Here is a 16474-nt window from a genome sequence, read left to right as displayed (position 1 = left end):
AATGACTATTTTAATGATTTCATCTATTTGCGTGCCTCAAGCTAGTAGCCTCGTACATGCCATAAAAGATGGAAAAAATGTTATAAAAATATGGTAATAAAGAGAACTAAAATCCAATCTCTATGTTTCTAAAAGGTGCATATTTTATCCTAATTTTAATTATTATTGTTCAACAAAAATTTTCAAATAGTTATATTCGATTGAGCTAATCATGAGGTAATATAACTCATCATCATAGGGTCTGTTTGGATACTGTTTATTGCTAAAAACTGAAACTGAAAATACTGTAGTAAAATAATTTTTAAATGTGTGAATAGTGCTGTGGGACCCAGGTTAAAAGTTATATTTGCTGAAAGAGGTACTTGTAGGACCCGTGAACAGTGCACAAGACCCACCCAAAGAAACGCAGACGCGGATAGCAATGCATTCCTAATTTTAATTATTATTGTTCAACAAAAATTTTCAAATAGTTATATTCGATTGAGCTAATCATGAGGTAATATAACTCATCATCATAGGGTCTGTTTGGATACTGTTTATTGCTAAAAACTGAAACTGAAAACACTGTAGTACAATAATTTTTAAATGTGTGAATAGTGCTGTGGGACCCAGGTTAAAAGTTATATTTGCTGAAAGAGGTACTTATAGGACCCGTGAATAGTGCACAAGACCCACCCAAAGAAACGTAGACGCGGATAGCAACGCAAATGCGTTGCTATCCAAACCCACTCATAATATCTTCAAAATGTCTACTTTGTTATGTTATTTGATTACCTTGCTGATTGTTATGCCTCCAACAAGCTCTTGAGGTGATTCTTACATTAGCCTCCAAATGTTTTTGCTCAGATTCTTGTAATTGCTTCTCAAGGTCATGCATTCTAAATGAGGAGAAACCCCATAACTTTGTAGAAGTTTCATTAGCCCCATAGCCATGAACTCATCCACAATGCTTAGGTCCAAATACCTCCACAAACATTTGATCTTTAAACATTTGCAATGACCCCTCATTCACTTGAGTAGTAAAATTCCTTAATACCATCTAAAATATAGAGTAGTTATATCACATACAAAAAATCCACATAAAAAATAACCTTATACAACTAGTTATATTAATATGATTAGAAGACTCCATGTGAGCGAACTACCCTGCCTCACATAGGTTGTCGCATTGGCTTACTTTCGTTTTCTTTTTACTCTACTTTTGGAGAGTACGACCTAGCTGAATGGACCAAAGGCGAAGGGTTGGGAGTCGCCACTTGGTTTAGATCTAGGAACCAACCTAGGCCCTTTGTAGAGGCCTATATTTTTAGATTCTAGGTTCAAAGTTATAAGGTATGAGAATGGGAAGTTGCTAGGCACCCGAACCTGCTTTGTCCATAAATCGATCTCCACTCATTATGTTTCATAACCTAATTATATCAAGGAATTGCTCATAGATGGCTATCCTAATCACACAAACTAATATTATTAGGGTTTAGGCCCCAGTAACAACAAAGTTAATGAATTTTTTTTATCAAGTGATTAATTAGATTAATAATGACTTATATCTGAATTGAATAACACCACAAACACATGAATCACATGGAGACAACCAGTGGTGACCCAGGAAAATATAACCTTATAGTTTCATAATTTAACCCTATACTTTAGGGGGTTTCAAATTTAACCCTATAGTTTCGAAATTTTCAAAATTTTAACCTTAGAATTAAGCCTGTTATAAAATTAAACCATATAATTAATTTTGTTATCTTCAAATTGAACTCTTGATTATTAAAATCATATCAGTTGAAACCTTTCATCAAACACGAAAATCAAACCCAAAAAGTCTAAGATTTTAATTGATATGATTTTAAAAGTTAAAGGTTCGATTTGATATAACAAAAATATAAGGTTTAATTTGTAAATCAAAATTTGAAGGCTTAGTTTGTAAGATTGTTAAACTCTATTGTTTGATTTGAAAAGTTTGAAACTATAGCATTGTAAATATGATTTACCATAATTTGTTTTAGAAAATATGAATTTGGATATAAGAACATAACAGAAAGGAGATGAATCAAAAGGTTAATTGATTATCCACAAAGCTATCTTGATAAATTTGTTAATAGCAATAAAATATATAACAAAAAATTTATATGAAAACCTTATAAATGAACAATAAATTCATAAAAAATTGTTAGAACATGATGAAATAATACAATAAAAATTATTATAATGATGTCCAAAATATATAATATATTAATGACATATCTAATTATATAATTACAAAGAAAATTAAAAACTCTTAATTTAATCTAGATCGAGGCGACCGTAATATAATCCCCACACCATGTACAGGGATAATGATTGTGTGTCATAATATAATTACAACATCTTTTAATATGGATTCTCAAAAAAAAAAAAAAAAAAAAAAAACATCTTTTAATATGAACATATACAAAGCATTTGTTTATTTTTCTTGTACAAATGGATGAGGTACCTTGTTAAGTTATCCAATGATAGAAGAGAAATTAGTGTCTTAACTTACTCTATTATTTATTGTTCCACTACGAGGGATTTGAAATTAGATCCCACCTACGTGAGACTGAGAGAGAAGTCGGTAAATTTTAAAAATATATAAAAACTTCACTTTAGAGATGATAATTGAACCTCGAAATATGAGGGTCCAGCTCACTCTATCGTGGGGATGAGGACAAAGAAAAAGGAATAAGATTTTAGGGGAAAAAAGATGGAAAGGGGAAGGGGGTTGGTTTGGTAAACCTTTTCCTATTTTTCTCTCTCTATATATGTGTTTGTATCTTTACACTTATTTTTAGATAATTAATAACTATATTTTTGTTTCATACTATGTTTTTTTTTTATTGTTCAATAAAAAAGATAAATATAAATATTAGTTTGATCCATGCGTGCAAGATTTATAACAATCTCCATGTTGTCTCCTTGTCATCCCCTACTTCCCCATGAACCCAATTAGCTTTAAATAGATCAGTAAACTTTAAATAGATCAGTTTTCATGATATGGAGCCACTGTTACCCTTGTCTTTTTCATTGCCTCCACTCTTTTACTACTACTTTATGGGAGTATATACTATCAAGAAAAGTGAATTGATATTTTAAGGATATTGGTTTAAGAAACTATTTTTAGAAACTTTTCATGAAAAGATTTTAACAACTTTCTATATTTCACATAAAAACAATATTAAAACTTTCTTCAAATAATTTATTAACAAATCTCCCAAAGACAGTCAGCAAAATTCAGTAACACCACTACAGCCCACTGTTCCTACTTCCAAGCAACATAGCCTTGAATCACTTGTGAGGCACTTCCATCTCAATGTTACACAGATTAATAATTATCCCGACCACTTCCACCAAACATGCATTTATATCCTTTTTACTAGCATAATTAAGAAGTTAAAAAAAAGGCAGTAGCCACTATGTAAGACATAAACGTCAATCTCTAGCAACTTGCACAATCAAAGACCTTTTTACAACAATTTTTTATTACTAAATTGATGGTGGGGGATGAATTTGAGGCCAAATCAAACAAATATGTAGGGCATGGACTCAAAGATCATGTTCAAAGAGAGGCATGGAAAAGGTTGTGAGAGCAAGAAATAGCAGTAATACTTGGTCCTCTCTCCTCTTATTTATACGTTTGATATGTCGTGGCCCAAGAAAACGACGTGCTCCCCACCTGCCCACGCGCACGCGACCCCACAAAACCCTAATTTCCAAGAGCCCTAAAAGCAGAGCTTACTTAAGAGAAGAATAAAAAAATAAAAAAAAATAAAAAAATGAAAAACTGGCTCCTCAAATCACAACATAGATGACAACAAAGGAAAGGAAAAAAAAATACATTCTCCTTATTTTGTTTTGTTTGTAGTTACTATTTTTATAATGTATTTTAATATTATGTTATAGTTAAATTTCAATTCAATCTCTCTCCTTAGTGCTTTAGTTTATTCTCTCTCTCTTTGTGCTTGATTCTATCAAGGGTTTTTGCATCAGTTCTATGTTCTCTCAGCTGAGATCACTTCTGGGTTCTTACTCTTATTAATTCAGCTTAAATTGTTAAAGGGTTTCTTTCTTTCTTTCTTTACTGATTCCTTGTGCAATTTGAATCTAATTCTCTCTTCTCACAAGCTTCTCCTCCTCCTCTTTCTCTCTTACTCTCTCTCATATAGTGAGCATATTAGGTTATAGAAAGAAAGAGGTAGCTAGCCCCTGGTTTATTGTTGATGAACTATGGGTTGGGATTGACTCTTTTAATCTCAAATTCTCTTACAAAACATAGAGTAGTACAAAGTAGCTAGCAATCCCATATCTTGGTTCACCCTTTACAAAAAGATCACGACCAATTTGATTATAGGGTCCTCTTCTTTCTTACCTTTTTATAATTTGTTTCCTCAAATTGCAAGTATGTCTAACAATCCGTGGTGGGCCGGTCAGGTAGGGCTGCCGGGCATGGAACCAGCTGCGAATTCTTCTATGGCAACAAAACGCCACAGCGAGATTTCCATGAACGAAAGCAGCGGCAGAAGTAGTGGTGGAAGTGATGATAGAGACAACGGGGACGAGCCTAGAGAAGGCGCGGTCGAGGTTGGTACTCGTAGACCAAGAGGCCGTCCTCCTGGATCTAAAAATAAACCCAAACCACCAATCTTTGTCACTCGTGACAGCCCAAATGCCCTCAAGAGCCATGTCATGGAGGTAGCTGGTAATGCTGATATTGCCGAAAGCATAGCCCAATTCGCTAGAAGGCGTCAACGCGGCGTTTGTGTACTTAGCGGTAGTGGCTCTGTCGCCAACGTGACACTCAGACAACCTGCTGCGCCTGGCGCTGTAGTAGCACTTCACGGCAGGTTTGAGATTCTGTCTTTGACTGGAGCTTTCCTTCCTGGACCTGCCCCTCCTGGCTCAACCGGGCTCACGGTGTACTTAGCAGGCGGTCAAGGGCAAGTTGTGGGAGGAAGTGTTGTAGGGTCACTAGTTGCAGCTGGACCAGTTATGGTGATTGCTGCAACTTTTGCCAATGCTACTTATGAAAGATTGCCTCTTGAAGATGATGATGAGGCAGGCAGTGGGGGTCATCAAGGCCCCGGAGGAGGGGGGGGAAGTGGATCGCCACCCGGAATTGGAAGCAGTGGGGGACAGATGCAGCCCAACCAGTTGCCTGATCCTTCATCCCTGCCTGTTTATAATCTCACACCAAATCTACTTCCCAATGGGGCACAGCTTGGTCATGATGCTTTTGGTTGGGCTCATACAAGGCCTCCTTACTAGTAGAAGATTTTTATCAATCTTCTAGTCTGTTGAATTTGGATATCAATGTTAGGGAATGAAAAAAATATAGGAAGAAAGATGTGTGAAGAAGAGCAACCATGGTGTTCTCAAATCTCAATGTATATTAGGCTAATTTGTCTTGGATCCTTTATGTTACTTAATTTGCAATAAAAAATATGATTGGCGTCTTTTTTAGTTTTTTAACGTAAAAATGAATTATTATATCTTTGTCTAGTTTCCTTTTTACTAATTTTTCTGTTGTTTTATGTTTCTTTATTATCTGTATTGAATCTTTATGAATTATAGTTTAATCTGATATGATGGATTAGACTTGGGAGAAGAAAAGAAATCAATTAGTTGGAGAGGCATTATGTTGGTAATGTTTTCTGTTTATGCTAATCAATACTTTCAGATGTTTTAAGGTTGCCTCTCACTTTACTCACGGAAGAACTGATGCTTGCCTTAGATTTCAAGAACTGATTTAAGACTTATTTTTTAGTTTTGTTGTTAGGAGTCTAACTGTATTGAATGGCATCTAGGGTTTGTTATAGTTGCACTTTTGGCTTTCAGTTGCACAAACAAAAGAGTAAATGAGATGAATAGGAAGAAGATTTCCACTTGGGAAGCACTGATGCGTTGAGGTCTCTGTCTAATTTTAACAAAGTAAATGTCACATTTTCATAAGATTGCAGTGATTATTCATTCCACTAAGAACTTATGGGGTGTGAAAATATATAAAGGGTTTCCATTTCTCTACCTGTAAATCAATAGTGTCTTATTCTTTATTTAAAAAAAAAAAGATTCCCAGGATGAGGTATGGGCTCTATTTGTTATTTTAACAAGTCTAATCAGTTAATTACTTAATGGATGACATTATTTTCTTTTGTATTCGGAAGACATTTTATATAGTTTTCATGCATTATATGCAACTAATTTTAAATTCAGTGTGCTCTCTTAGCATGTAATACTCAAAATATTTAAGGGAGAAAAGGAAAAAAAGGATAGAATATTGTTTTCTTTAATTTATTGTATTTAGGGCATGGGGCAGACACAACCTTGGCATGGCACAGAGAAACTCCATCAATGCAAATTGAATGGTACCTATTTAGGAGAAGAGTAACAATTAAAATAGAGTTTCTTTGAAACTTGTTCTCTTTGTCCCGTTTAACCCTCAATGCCACATATTGCATTCAACTCTAGCTAATAAGACATTGTACTGCCCCACCTTGTGTTTTCCAAGCTAAAAAAAGCAGTCTTCATTTTCTGCACGGCTGGACTATGCGATTTTGAGGAAATTAAACTCTTTGCTGATACTCCCACGTGTTACATTGGATAGGCTCTTCATCAAGAGAGTTAGATCTGTTCCATTTATATATAAAGTTTCAGAAGGTTTTTTAACATGACAAATCTTTTGGCAGAAAGGGGGATTCCCTGTCAATAGCCAAGCAAAAGAAATTTCAAGGTGGCAACTCTTGGTCCGAGATCTATGTTTTCATGTCTCTACGAATAAATTGTACTTTGTTTATTTGAGTGAAAATTATGATTGTTGACAGCATGTGTCTTGACAAGGATAACTTTTTCTGTTAAAATATTCTCCCAATTGCTTTCAAATTTTGTTTTTTCTTTTGTTTTTCCTCATCATTATTATTGATGTGTTGTTATCCTTCTCAACAATTATCTGGCTGTATTAATTGGGGATGATTACAATTAAGTGCATCATGTGCAAACATGCTCTGAGCACTAATTTCTTAGTTTTTGTATGTTTGCCAAAATTAAAGTTACGGACTAAAATACTTTTAATAGTTTCATTTTGAAGTAACACCGGCCTGCTGCTACAATTACGTACTGTTATATCACAATCTCTAGCTTAATTACCTTAATTGAGTTTGCCTAACACATACTGGGTCTTCAACACTAGAACACATGTATGATGCATTCCCTGTTGACTATTTTCATCATGTTTGGAAGGCGAGAATCACACATTTTACAGAGCATTCTCAGATGAAACCTCTCATTCAACCTCACACAACTAAATAAGATTTCAGACTTTTACAACCAAACTCCCACGTGTGGGAGTGTATATAAAATACCCATAAATCACCTTCTAGTCTTGGCCTAAAATGTCAAAAGCACGCAGAGTGCTAATTGTTTATGTGATAATTGGAATATTGCAAATTTTCTATATAAACTTTATAAATTAATGTATTAATTTTAAAATATAAGGCATAACGTAATTAAAAAATTGTATTTATTATGTCGTTGATGTGCATTAATTATAGTCATTGTCATTTTAATTAGTTAATAATTTTTTATAAATAAAATTAATAGTAGTTTTAACATTTTCTTAATTGTTATGTCCAAGTTTTGAAACCCTTGTAAAATTTGCAAGCGTGTTGACCTCTTCCACATCGCGATTTACTCTCTTCAAAGTAGGATTATAACATAATATGGACCACCATTGAGGAGTATTGTTTGAATTCTACAAAATGTTTGCTGCTTCAACATCTCCTCTTTCATGAGATGGGTCCGTGTTCAAATAACAATTGTCAATTTTATTGAATTCAATGATTCATGTTCTAAGTATACAGCAAAAATGTTATTAAATACAAAGGGCAGAATTAAACTATGTATATTTTTGTCAAAGTCAGCTTTGTGGATTAATTAATTAACTACGTCAATAGAAATTTTAAATTTTTTATACAGATATATATATATATATATATATTTATATATATTTATATTTATAATCTTCAGGTGATACTGCCACTTCTAGGAGGAGTGAGCACCTCAAACCCTAACCATGCTTCGAAATTCAGGTTTCTCCATTTTGTTTTTATATTCCTTGCTTCAGAATGTATGTGGCTTTTTTATTGTTTGGTCTATAGTAATAGAAGGTATCTGCTTCGCAAGTGGTTTTAATTCCCAGTAAAACTAACTCATATACTGTGAGATCTGATCTATAGCGTAGGATCTAAACATATTAGCGAAAAAGGTAACTTGGGCTTTCCTTTTTGAAATTAAGTAACTTATTTAGCACAAAATAAAAAATAAAACTTTCAGCAATAATTTGGTGTGCCCTCATTCTGCGGTATGAATCCTAAAACTGAAATTACTCAAATACATAAAAATAGTTAGTAAAAAAAGAGGGCTACAGTACGGAGTATAAAATTATATTTTACAATTGAATGCGCATTTCACCAAGTCCACATCTTTAGTCATCTCCGATTGCATTATGAGAAAGGATCTTGTCTTTCTTCTATCCATGAATTTCCAAGTAATTGAAAGGCTAGATAGCAGGAAAATTATGTTCATGAATTTACATCATATTTTTTTTTTTTCAGGTTTTATAATGTGTAGTTTGTCGCTAATATGCCAATGATTTCCAGCTTAACCTACACATCATCTTTTTTTTTTTTTTTTTTTAATGCATTCATATATAATAATCTTTAATTTTGGTTGTGTTTGATATATGTTTAACGTTTTCCATACTGTGGGAATATTTTTGCTGCATATGATATTTATTAGGTAGTTGATCCAATTTTTTGAATTCCGTATGTCCCAATAGTCAGATCTTGCTTAATTTATAAAATAATACCCTGGCTGGTAGCCAAATAATATATGTAATTGACACATTTCATTATTGCTTAACTAGTACCTGCTGCATCTATTGTGGTCTGCTCCTCCTCCACATGGACACAACTGAGGCACATGCTAATTAGCATTACCGTTTACTTCTCTAAGAATAGAATCCCTAAACCAGCCTACAATAATCCACTTGACATCTTAATTTTAATTAGAAGAGTTTCAAAATTTTCCTTTCTAGGTGTTTTATGGGCCATATATACATGAATATGCATATAAAAATAGGTAGATATATAAAACAATTTCTTTATGTGCTTAACCAAAATAGCATATTCAATATTAATGCTCCAATTAAGTTTTCTCATTTTACCTCTTATAGTGACTCTATTGTGCTTTTCAATTCTATGTAAGTTTTCCACAAATTACAACAAACTTATTTCAGCAAGCAAAAAACAGAATTGCTTGTCTTTAGAGGGTTGTCATGACCCACAAAAGGCATCCTGGCCCTATGGTAAAATCATTACCTTGAAACAGATGTACTTTTAAAACCTACTGTTAGAGTTAGTCATACAATAATGGAAAAAAAAGGCAATCTTTAAACTTCAATCATTAATAAAATGTGTCTACATTATGCACCCTTCAATCACACTAAGATGACATTGATGGAGATTGCTACTATAAGATTTCATTTTTAAAATTTGATATATTTCAAGCTGGAAATAAGAGTAGCTGATGATGTTTTCATTACTAGAAATGAATTGTTTGGATATGATTATCAGAGAGAAGAAACGTTTTAGTAATGGTTCGCGTGATGAAATAGAAGTGCAAATTTCCTAGAGCCAGCAAAAGATTTCCAAAGTTGATAAAGTTAAGCAAATTGCTTTGATTTCCCTAGTAGTAATTTAATCAACTACTATCAAAAGAATGTTCTTCCAAAAGGATCCTAGAGGCATAGCAACAAGGAGGACCCTCTTCACGTGGACTCACCTGTTATAGCTAATAAACCTTATTATAATATTCTTAGCAACTTGGATATAACATTCTACACTAAAGTCACAATATTAATGGACCCTAGCTCCTGCGTTCAATAATTTACTATCTCTTTATTTCATTAATATAATCTTCCTCTAAGCTGATCTATAAAAAAAAAAAACAAATATATTCTCCCTTTTGTTCCCTTTGCCTTTCCAAGTGTAAGCACACCATCTATTGCAAGTACTTTAGCTATTTTTGAGACAGTCAAAATTCATTTAGCTTCATTAGTTTAGGAGGAATCCATTAAAGCCTATGTTAATGAAATATAGACCACGGATTAGAGTGAGAAATATAATAAGTTTTGAGGGTGGGGTCGTAGCAACAAACATCACCCAAGAGAAACCTGGGAACATGTTCGCTTTCCTTTCAAGTCGATATCAATGCTGAAATTCAATCTCACCATGCCCTTGTCGTGGAATACACGTCATCTAAGATTCAATAAGTCACGGTTTAACCTAATTTTTGAACGAATCAATATCAATGAGCGCCTTTCTTGAGAGTGAAAAGGCAACTTTTGCAATAAAGATAAGGGTTAGATGAAACAAGGGTCTCTGTACTTGTTGCTTAGTGTCAACAAATGAAACAAAACCCTAGATGAATGTAGCTTCAAGATTATCTAGTTCTTAAAGTTGGGATGCATATATTTTTGGTATGATGAAGAGATCTTCTGTATGCTAAATGTTTTTACACCAATAGGCAAAAAGTGAAATACAATTGTCACTATCTGAAGTAATGGATAGCACTACATTTTATTTCAGACTTTCTTGATCAGCATTATTGGATTATTGTTTATATTAAGTGTGTCAAACTGCCAAGTGCCAATAAGAGATGATTGTTAAAATTGAGTGAATCACACAAAGAGTACTAAATATTGGAAATTAAATACTTTGGTTTGGAAAAAAAAAAAATGTAATTTCCTAGTTAATGGACCAAGGCCAATACATGCTTTTGAGTCTTGACAAGCCAAATCTCTTTTCAAAATCAAATTTATGATTGACATGTGTTACATACTTATAGCATTTATATAAGACAACGAAAAATTTAAATAAATATTAAAAAAAGCTCAATTTTACACATTTAAACTCTAAAATCACCCACATCAATGAAGCTGAAATTGTATAAATTTGTAGAGTTGCTATAGTAACCATTTATATTTACATGGTTGAGCATTCACATTAGTTCATACAAAAATTATTATTTATTTTAGCATTAATATATAAGTTTTTTATACTACATAACCACTTTTAAAAATACACACATCAAATTATCTATTCTAAACTCTAATTCATTAAAGTGTCAATTGTTTCTATTTCTTCACACATGACATAACAACAACCATCCACCCTCTTTCTTCATTATTAAGAGAAAAATAAAAAATAAATGTAAAATGAATAATGCCATTGTTAATTTACACAGTAACTATAATAATTTTGCAAATTTACATATTTTTTAACTGATGCGAGTGATTTTAGAGCTTAAATATGTAAATTTGAACCATTTTTCTATTTTGCATTGTCTGATGCGAATGCTCTATAGAGTATTCGCATTAGCTCAGTACAAAGAATCCTATCTATTTTGGCATAAAACATATTTTTTCTAGTTTTTTACAATTACTTTTCAAAAACACCCAAATCAAATTATCTATTTCACATTTTATTTTATTTAAATAATCATTTTTATTTTATTTATTTATTATTATCTTTTGAAAGAGAAAAAGAAAGAAAGAGAGGGAATTTGATGAGACAAGGGGCGAGAGAAAAAAATAATGAAATACATACCTACATCTCTTAAAATTGATGTAGTTATCACAATTTAATTACTGCTCTTACTTTCTCAAAAAAAAAAATAATAATAATTACTGCTCTTATTTTACATTTTTTTAGAATACTAAGTATTTTTAACACATACACGGGGGGAGAGAATTTTTTTTTTTAAAGAAATTGATTGTGGTGTATATCTAAAAGCGCCTAACTCCTGGATACCTAGCTTTTATTTTACATTAATCTTACAACAAAGTGGCAAACAATGGCTTCATCAAACGTCCTTTTCTCTAATCTTAAATAATTTGCCTGCCTTATCATGTTGATTATTTAATTGTCAATTTTATGAATATGATTTCATAACATATTAATTTTTTCCTCAAAAAAGACATATTAATTACTTTATGTTTAACAATAAAAATTGGTTAATTCACTAGTTATTTTACCACTGTTATAGTGTGTATATATATGTGTGTGTGTGAGAATTTTAATTGCAATTTCCGTATATTTCTAATTTATTACCGGTCGAACCATCATTTGTAGAGACTTAGGGCCTATTTGGTACATGATCTTAAACACATGTTTTCAATTTTTAAACAATATTACACGTATTTCCACACACTTTTTCACCCACACATATTTTCAAAAAAACTGAAAACTATTGTTTAAACACACATACCAAATAGGCTCTTAGACCCTGGTGCTTGAAATGGTGAACTACATGTCTAAATATCATTAAACACATGCATAGTTAACTACATAAACTATGCTTCTCCAAAAAAAAAAATAAATAAATAAATAAACTACCATAAAATTAAAATTAAAATAAAAAAGACTACATAAACCATAAATCCAACATGACCATGTAGCCTGAATCAATTAGTTCTTTAGACATCAATAGTATAAATATTCATAGAAAAATAAAAGGGTTTGGATTGAATTTCAATTATAAGTTAAAAAAAATTGTTATATCTACAACATTTTCACAACAAATACTATATGGCATGTTGTTATTGATGGATAAAAAAGTAATTTCAATTGTGAATTCAAATAAGAACTAGTAACAACTTGCCACCTAAGATTTTTTGTGAAAGTGTTATGAAAATGTAATAGACATAAAAATTCTCTAGAAAAAATTCACAATGTTAAAATATACTCATATAAGAACATGTTTGGTATCTTCTAAAAAAGAACATGTTTGGTATGCATAATAAGAATATTGTTAGCACATAGTAATTGATCTTGTAGTTAAATAATTATTCGTGTGTGATAACTGATAACTTTTCAGTTATTTGGCTGCATTTTCATTATAGAAAGTAGTTATTATGTAGGAATAGTTATTCCTTAATTGAAAAATAACTATTGCTTCACTTAATAGCTATTTCTTAGTATATGTAGTCATTTTAAAAATTAAAATATTTCAGAAAATACAAACTTTCCAAATGTAACAAATAATTTTACACAAAAAAAAAAAAAACTAATGAATAGTAATAATTATTCTATTATAACATTTTTTTTCCTATAATAAATATTATTACCCCTTCTTAATCTTCATTTTGTATATTAAACATGCCCTAACATTTGAATTACTGATGCAATGATTAGTAGCATAGTATTTCTCTCCTTTTAGAGATTGAAATTTTGGGTTTAGATTTTTATGTGAGTTCAAAACTGTGTGGTTTGGATTATTAAAACATCATAATATTCATTTAATATACCAAATGTGTCCTAACATTTGAATTGTTGATGCAATGATTAGTAGCATGGTACTCCTCTCCCTCCAGAGATAGAGAATTTGGGTTTGGATTATTATGAGTATTAAAAATTGTGGGGTTAAGAATTTGTCTAAAGTATATGAATGAACACTTCATTAAAATTTTTTTTTTTTTAAATATGAACACAATAACTCAAAACAAATGAGAAAAAAAAAACTTTTATTATAAAAAAAAAAAAGTATATGAATGAACACTTCATTAAAATTTTTTTTTTTTTAAATATGAACACAATAACTCAAAACAAATGAGAAAAAAAAAAGGATGAACAAAAAAGGAAAAAAGAAAAGAAAGATTTAAACGTAGTAGAAGTGCAAAACTGTAGAAGAATTAGACGAAAACGAAAATGGAAAGAAAAAAAAAAATAGTGAAGAAACATTGTTAATACATTTTTGTCCAAAGCTTTTGTTCTCATTTTTTCTCCTCTTTTCTCCCCAGTTTGGGGAAATTGTTTTTTAGTGGGCCCGAAGAGAAAACTCTTGAGTCCTACCAAAATCTCTCTCATTTTTCCCCCTCAACCAAACACCCACTACTACCATTCCCCCCCCCCCCCCCCCCCCTTTCGACCCCAGCCAAATACTAGTCATGACCTCTGAAGATAGGCCTAATACATTCCACTAAATCATTTGATTAGCCCAATTGAGTCACATTAGAGAGTTTTCTTACTTTTGACTAGGAAAATGGTGCTTTTCATTCCTGTTCTAAGCATAAGTTTCAACGCAAGTGGTTGATACTTGATTTTTTTTTTTTATAGATAATATTGCAAACTTATGGTGTTCGCTTCATAATGATTACTTTTTATCATTATAAGTATGAATGAAGAATTGAATCTCAAATCTCTTAATCAACGACAGAAGACTTTTCTAATTAAGTTAACCCCAAATCTAGTTATAATCCGTGTTTTTGCTCTATCGTTACACTATAAAATCTATATATAAGGAAATTTTTTAGTTTTCAATTTGAGACTATACTTCTTCTATGTTTTTTATTTTTAATCGAGGCTATACACTATAGTGATTGTAGAGGTTTTGTAAATAATTATGTATTATATATGCCTAATTTTAAAATCTAGAACTGTCAAAGAATCATAAAAGAGTTTGGTAGATTAAGTGTGCGTTTGACATGGTGAAATTTGCTAGTTTATTTTACTATTCAGCTTATTTTTATTACTATTCATGAGTTCTACTACATTTTTTGGTACTATTCATGGGTCATTGTACTATTTCAGCTAATTTTTACCTTTATCTACAGTACTTTCAGTAAAATGTTTTCAATTTCAGCAAAATAAGCAGATTCCAAATAGACCCTAAGATTCGATTCCTAGTTGAACCAACTGATCCAAATTTGAAAACTATAGATACATGTATAAGTAACTTTTGTGGTGCAAAATGTATGTTTTATGCATAAGTAAATGAGAATGCTCTTAAGTCCTAGTACTAAAATCTTTTCATGTGAATCACATATGATATTCTATTACAAAAGTTTACAAAATGACTTAAAATCCTAAAGCATAATACAGTCCAATGAATATGTGATTATTTTATGAATATTTTACACTAAAATACCACACGTGGTAAAGGTTATGGATTTTTTTATTATTATCCTGATAAGTTTTTGGCGCAGTTTCCTTGATTTTTCCCCCCTTTTTTAGTCAACAGTGACTGAAGGAGAATTAGAACACGATTAAAAATTTAGGATTTTTTGTTGAATTTTTTTTAATAAAAAAATATATGGTTTATTCAATAAATAAATAAAGTGAAATTTTTTATAATATTATAATATAAAAAATATAATATAATATAAAGGCTTTAGGTTAGGTTTATTGTAACATGAGAAAAACAAGGAGGTCAACCTCTTTCAAATATATGACATGAATTCCAATAATGTAATGCAATACAATATATATAGTTGGATTCTCTAAGGTTGAGCGTGGAATATTATTAAGATTTAGGAATCTGTATTATCAAAAGATTTCCTGCGATTAACCTCTAAACTATAGGAGGAATCATGCAAATTTCCCTAAAACTTATGATTTGTAAAAATTATTTTTACATTAAAATCTGATTTATTTATTTTTTTTAAATTTTCAAACAAGGTTTTTTTAACATTTACCACGTATGTTAAGATTTTTTTTCCCCAACAAATCCATCTCTAATGAACTGTTGAGTTTTCAACGAAGTTTCATATAATAATGACTATTTCTAAGGTTTGTTTAGGCTGAAGTGATTTTAAATTTATATTTAATTTTATAAAATAACGTCTAAATGGTTTCCTTTTACTAAAATTGTGTTTTCATACTTGCTTAAGAAGGCTTAATGCTTCGAAAATTATTAGTACTCTCAATATGCTCTATAAAATAGTCAAGTACCTTATGTTTTATAATCAATTGTTTTTAAATTATATAATTTCATATATGAACATGTTGTGAATAAAATTTTACTATTTATAAAATTATTTTTATTTTATGTAAATATCCTTAATCTCTTATATTATCAAATATAATTTGTTGCCATTAAATATTTCGAACTCTAAATCTCTAATCTCTAATAAGACATTTGTAAGTTCACTCATAAGGTATTCAGCAAAAAAAAAAAAAAAAAAAAAAATGTTCACTCATAAGGTGGTATGTGAGACATTTCTTTAAAGTTAACACAAAAAGAACAGCAGAATTGTTCAAAAGAAAGAACAGAAAAATTAAAGATTATCAAATAATGCACCAGCCGGGAATCGAACCCGGGTCTGTACCGTGGCAGGGTACTATTCTACCACTAGACCACTGGTGCTGGTTGGGTAAGAGCATTGTAGTTATTTATATCACCAATATTTGTTGAGTTTCTCTTCGGGGATTTTTTAAACAATGAACTCCAGACATTTGGGCCATTTGGCAGTCACTTACGGAATTCAAAGGTTACCTTTTTGTTTTAATTGTTAAACAATAAATCTAGATATTAAAAAAAAAAAATTGTAATGGTTAATGATTTGAAAGTGATATTTCTCTAATTACAATTTATCACCTTAATATTTATGAAAAGAAAATTGTGA

General features: G+C 31.0%; 1 protein-coding gene and 1 non-coding gene across 2 annotated transcripts; one reads left to right on the top strand and one right to left on the bottom strand.

The window, feature by feature from the left end:
* Positions 1 to 3701: 3701 nt before the first annotated feature.
* On the top strand, positions 3702 to 5481 carry LOC115995441 (AT-hook motif nuclear-localized protein 20-like). Its single transcript, XM_031120013.1, has one exon. The coding sequence runs from the start codon at positions 4420 to 4422 to the stop codon at positions 5281 to 5283; it is 864 nt and encodes a 287-aa protein (XP_030975873.1). The 5' UTR covers positions 3702 to 4419; the 3' UTR covers positions 5284 to 5481.
* Positions 5482 to 16144: 10663 nt separating this feature from the next.
* Positions 16145 to 16215, bottom strand: TRNAG-GCC. The gene has a single exon. It is a non-coding gene; the product is annotated as a tRNA-Gly (tRNA).
* Positions 16216 to 16474: the final 259 nt, after the last annotated feature.

This window comes from Quercus lobata, chromosome 6 (genome assembly GCF_001633185.2).
Source record: "Quercus lobata isolate SW786 chromosome 6, ValleyOak3.0 Primary Assembly, whole genome shotgun sequence".
NCBI classification, from domain to species: Eukaryota; Viridiplantae; Streptophyta; class Magnoliopsida; order Fagales; family Fagaceae; genus Quercus; species Quercus lobata.
The sequence above is the reverse complement of the archived record's forward strand: the minus strand, read 5'-3'. Positions and strand labels throughout refer to the sequence as shown.

Bases quoted from the DNA above. Each gene is read 5' to 3' on its own strand.
- LOC115995441 (XM_031120013.1), top strand. From the start codon at position 4,420: ATGTCTAACAATCCGTGGTGGGCCGGTCAGGTAGGGCTGCCGGGCATG.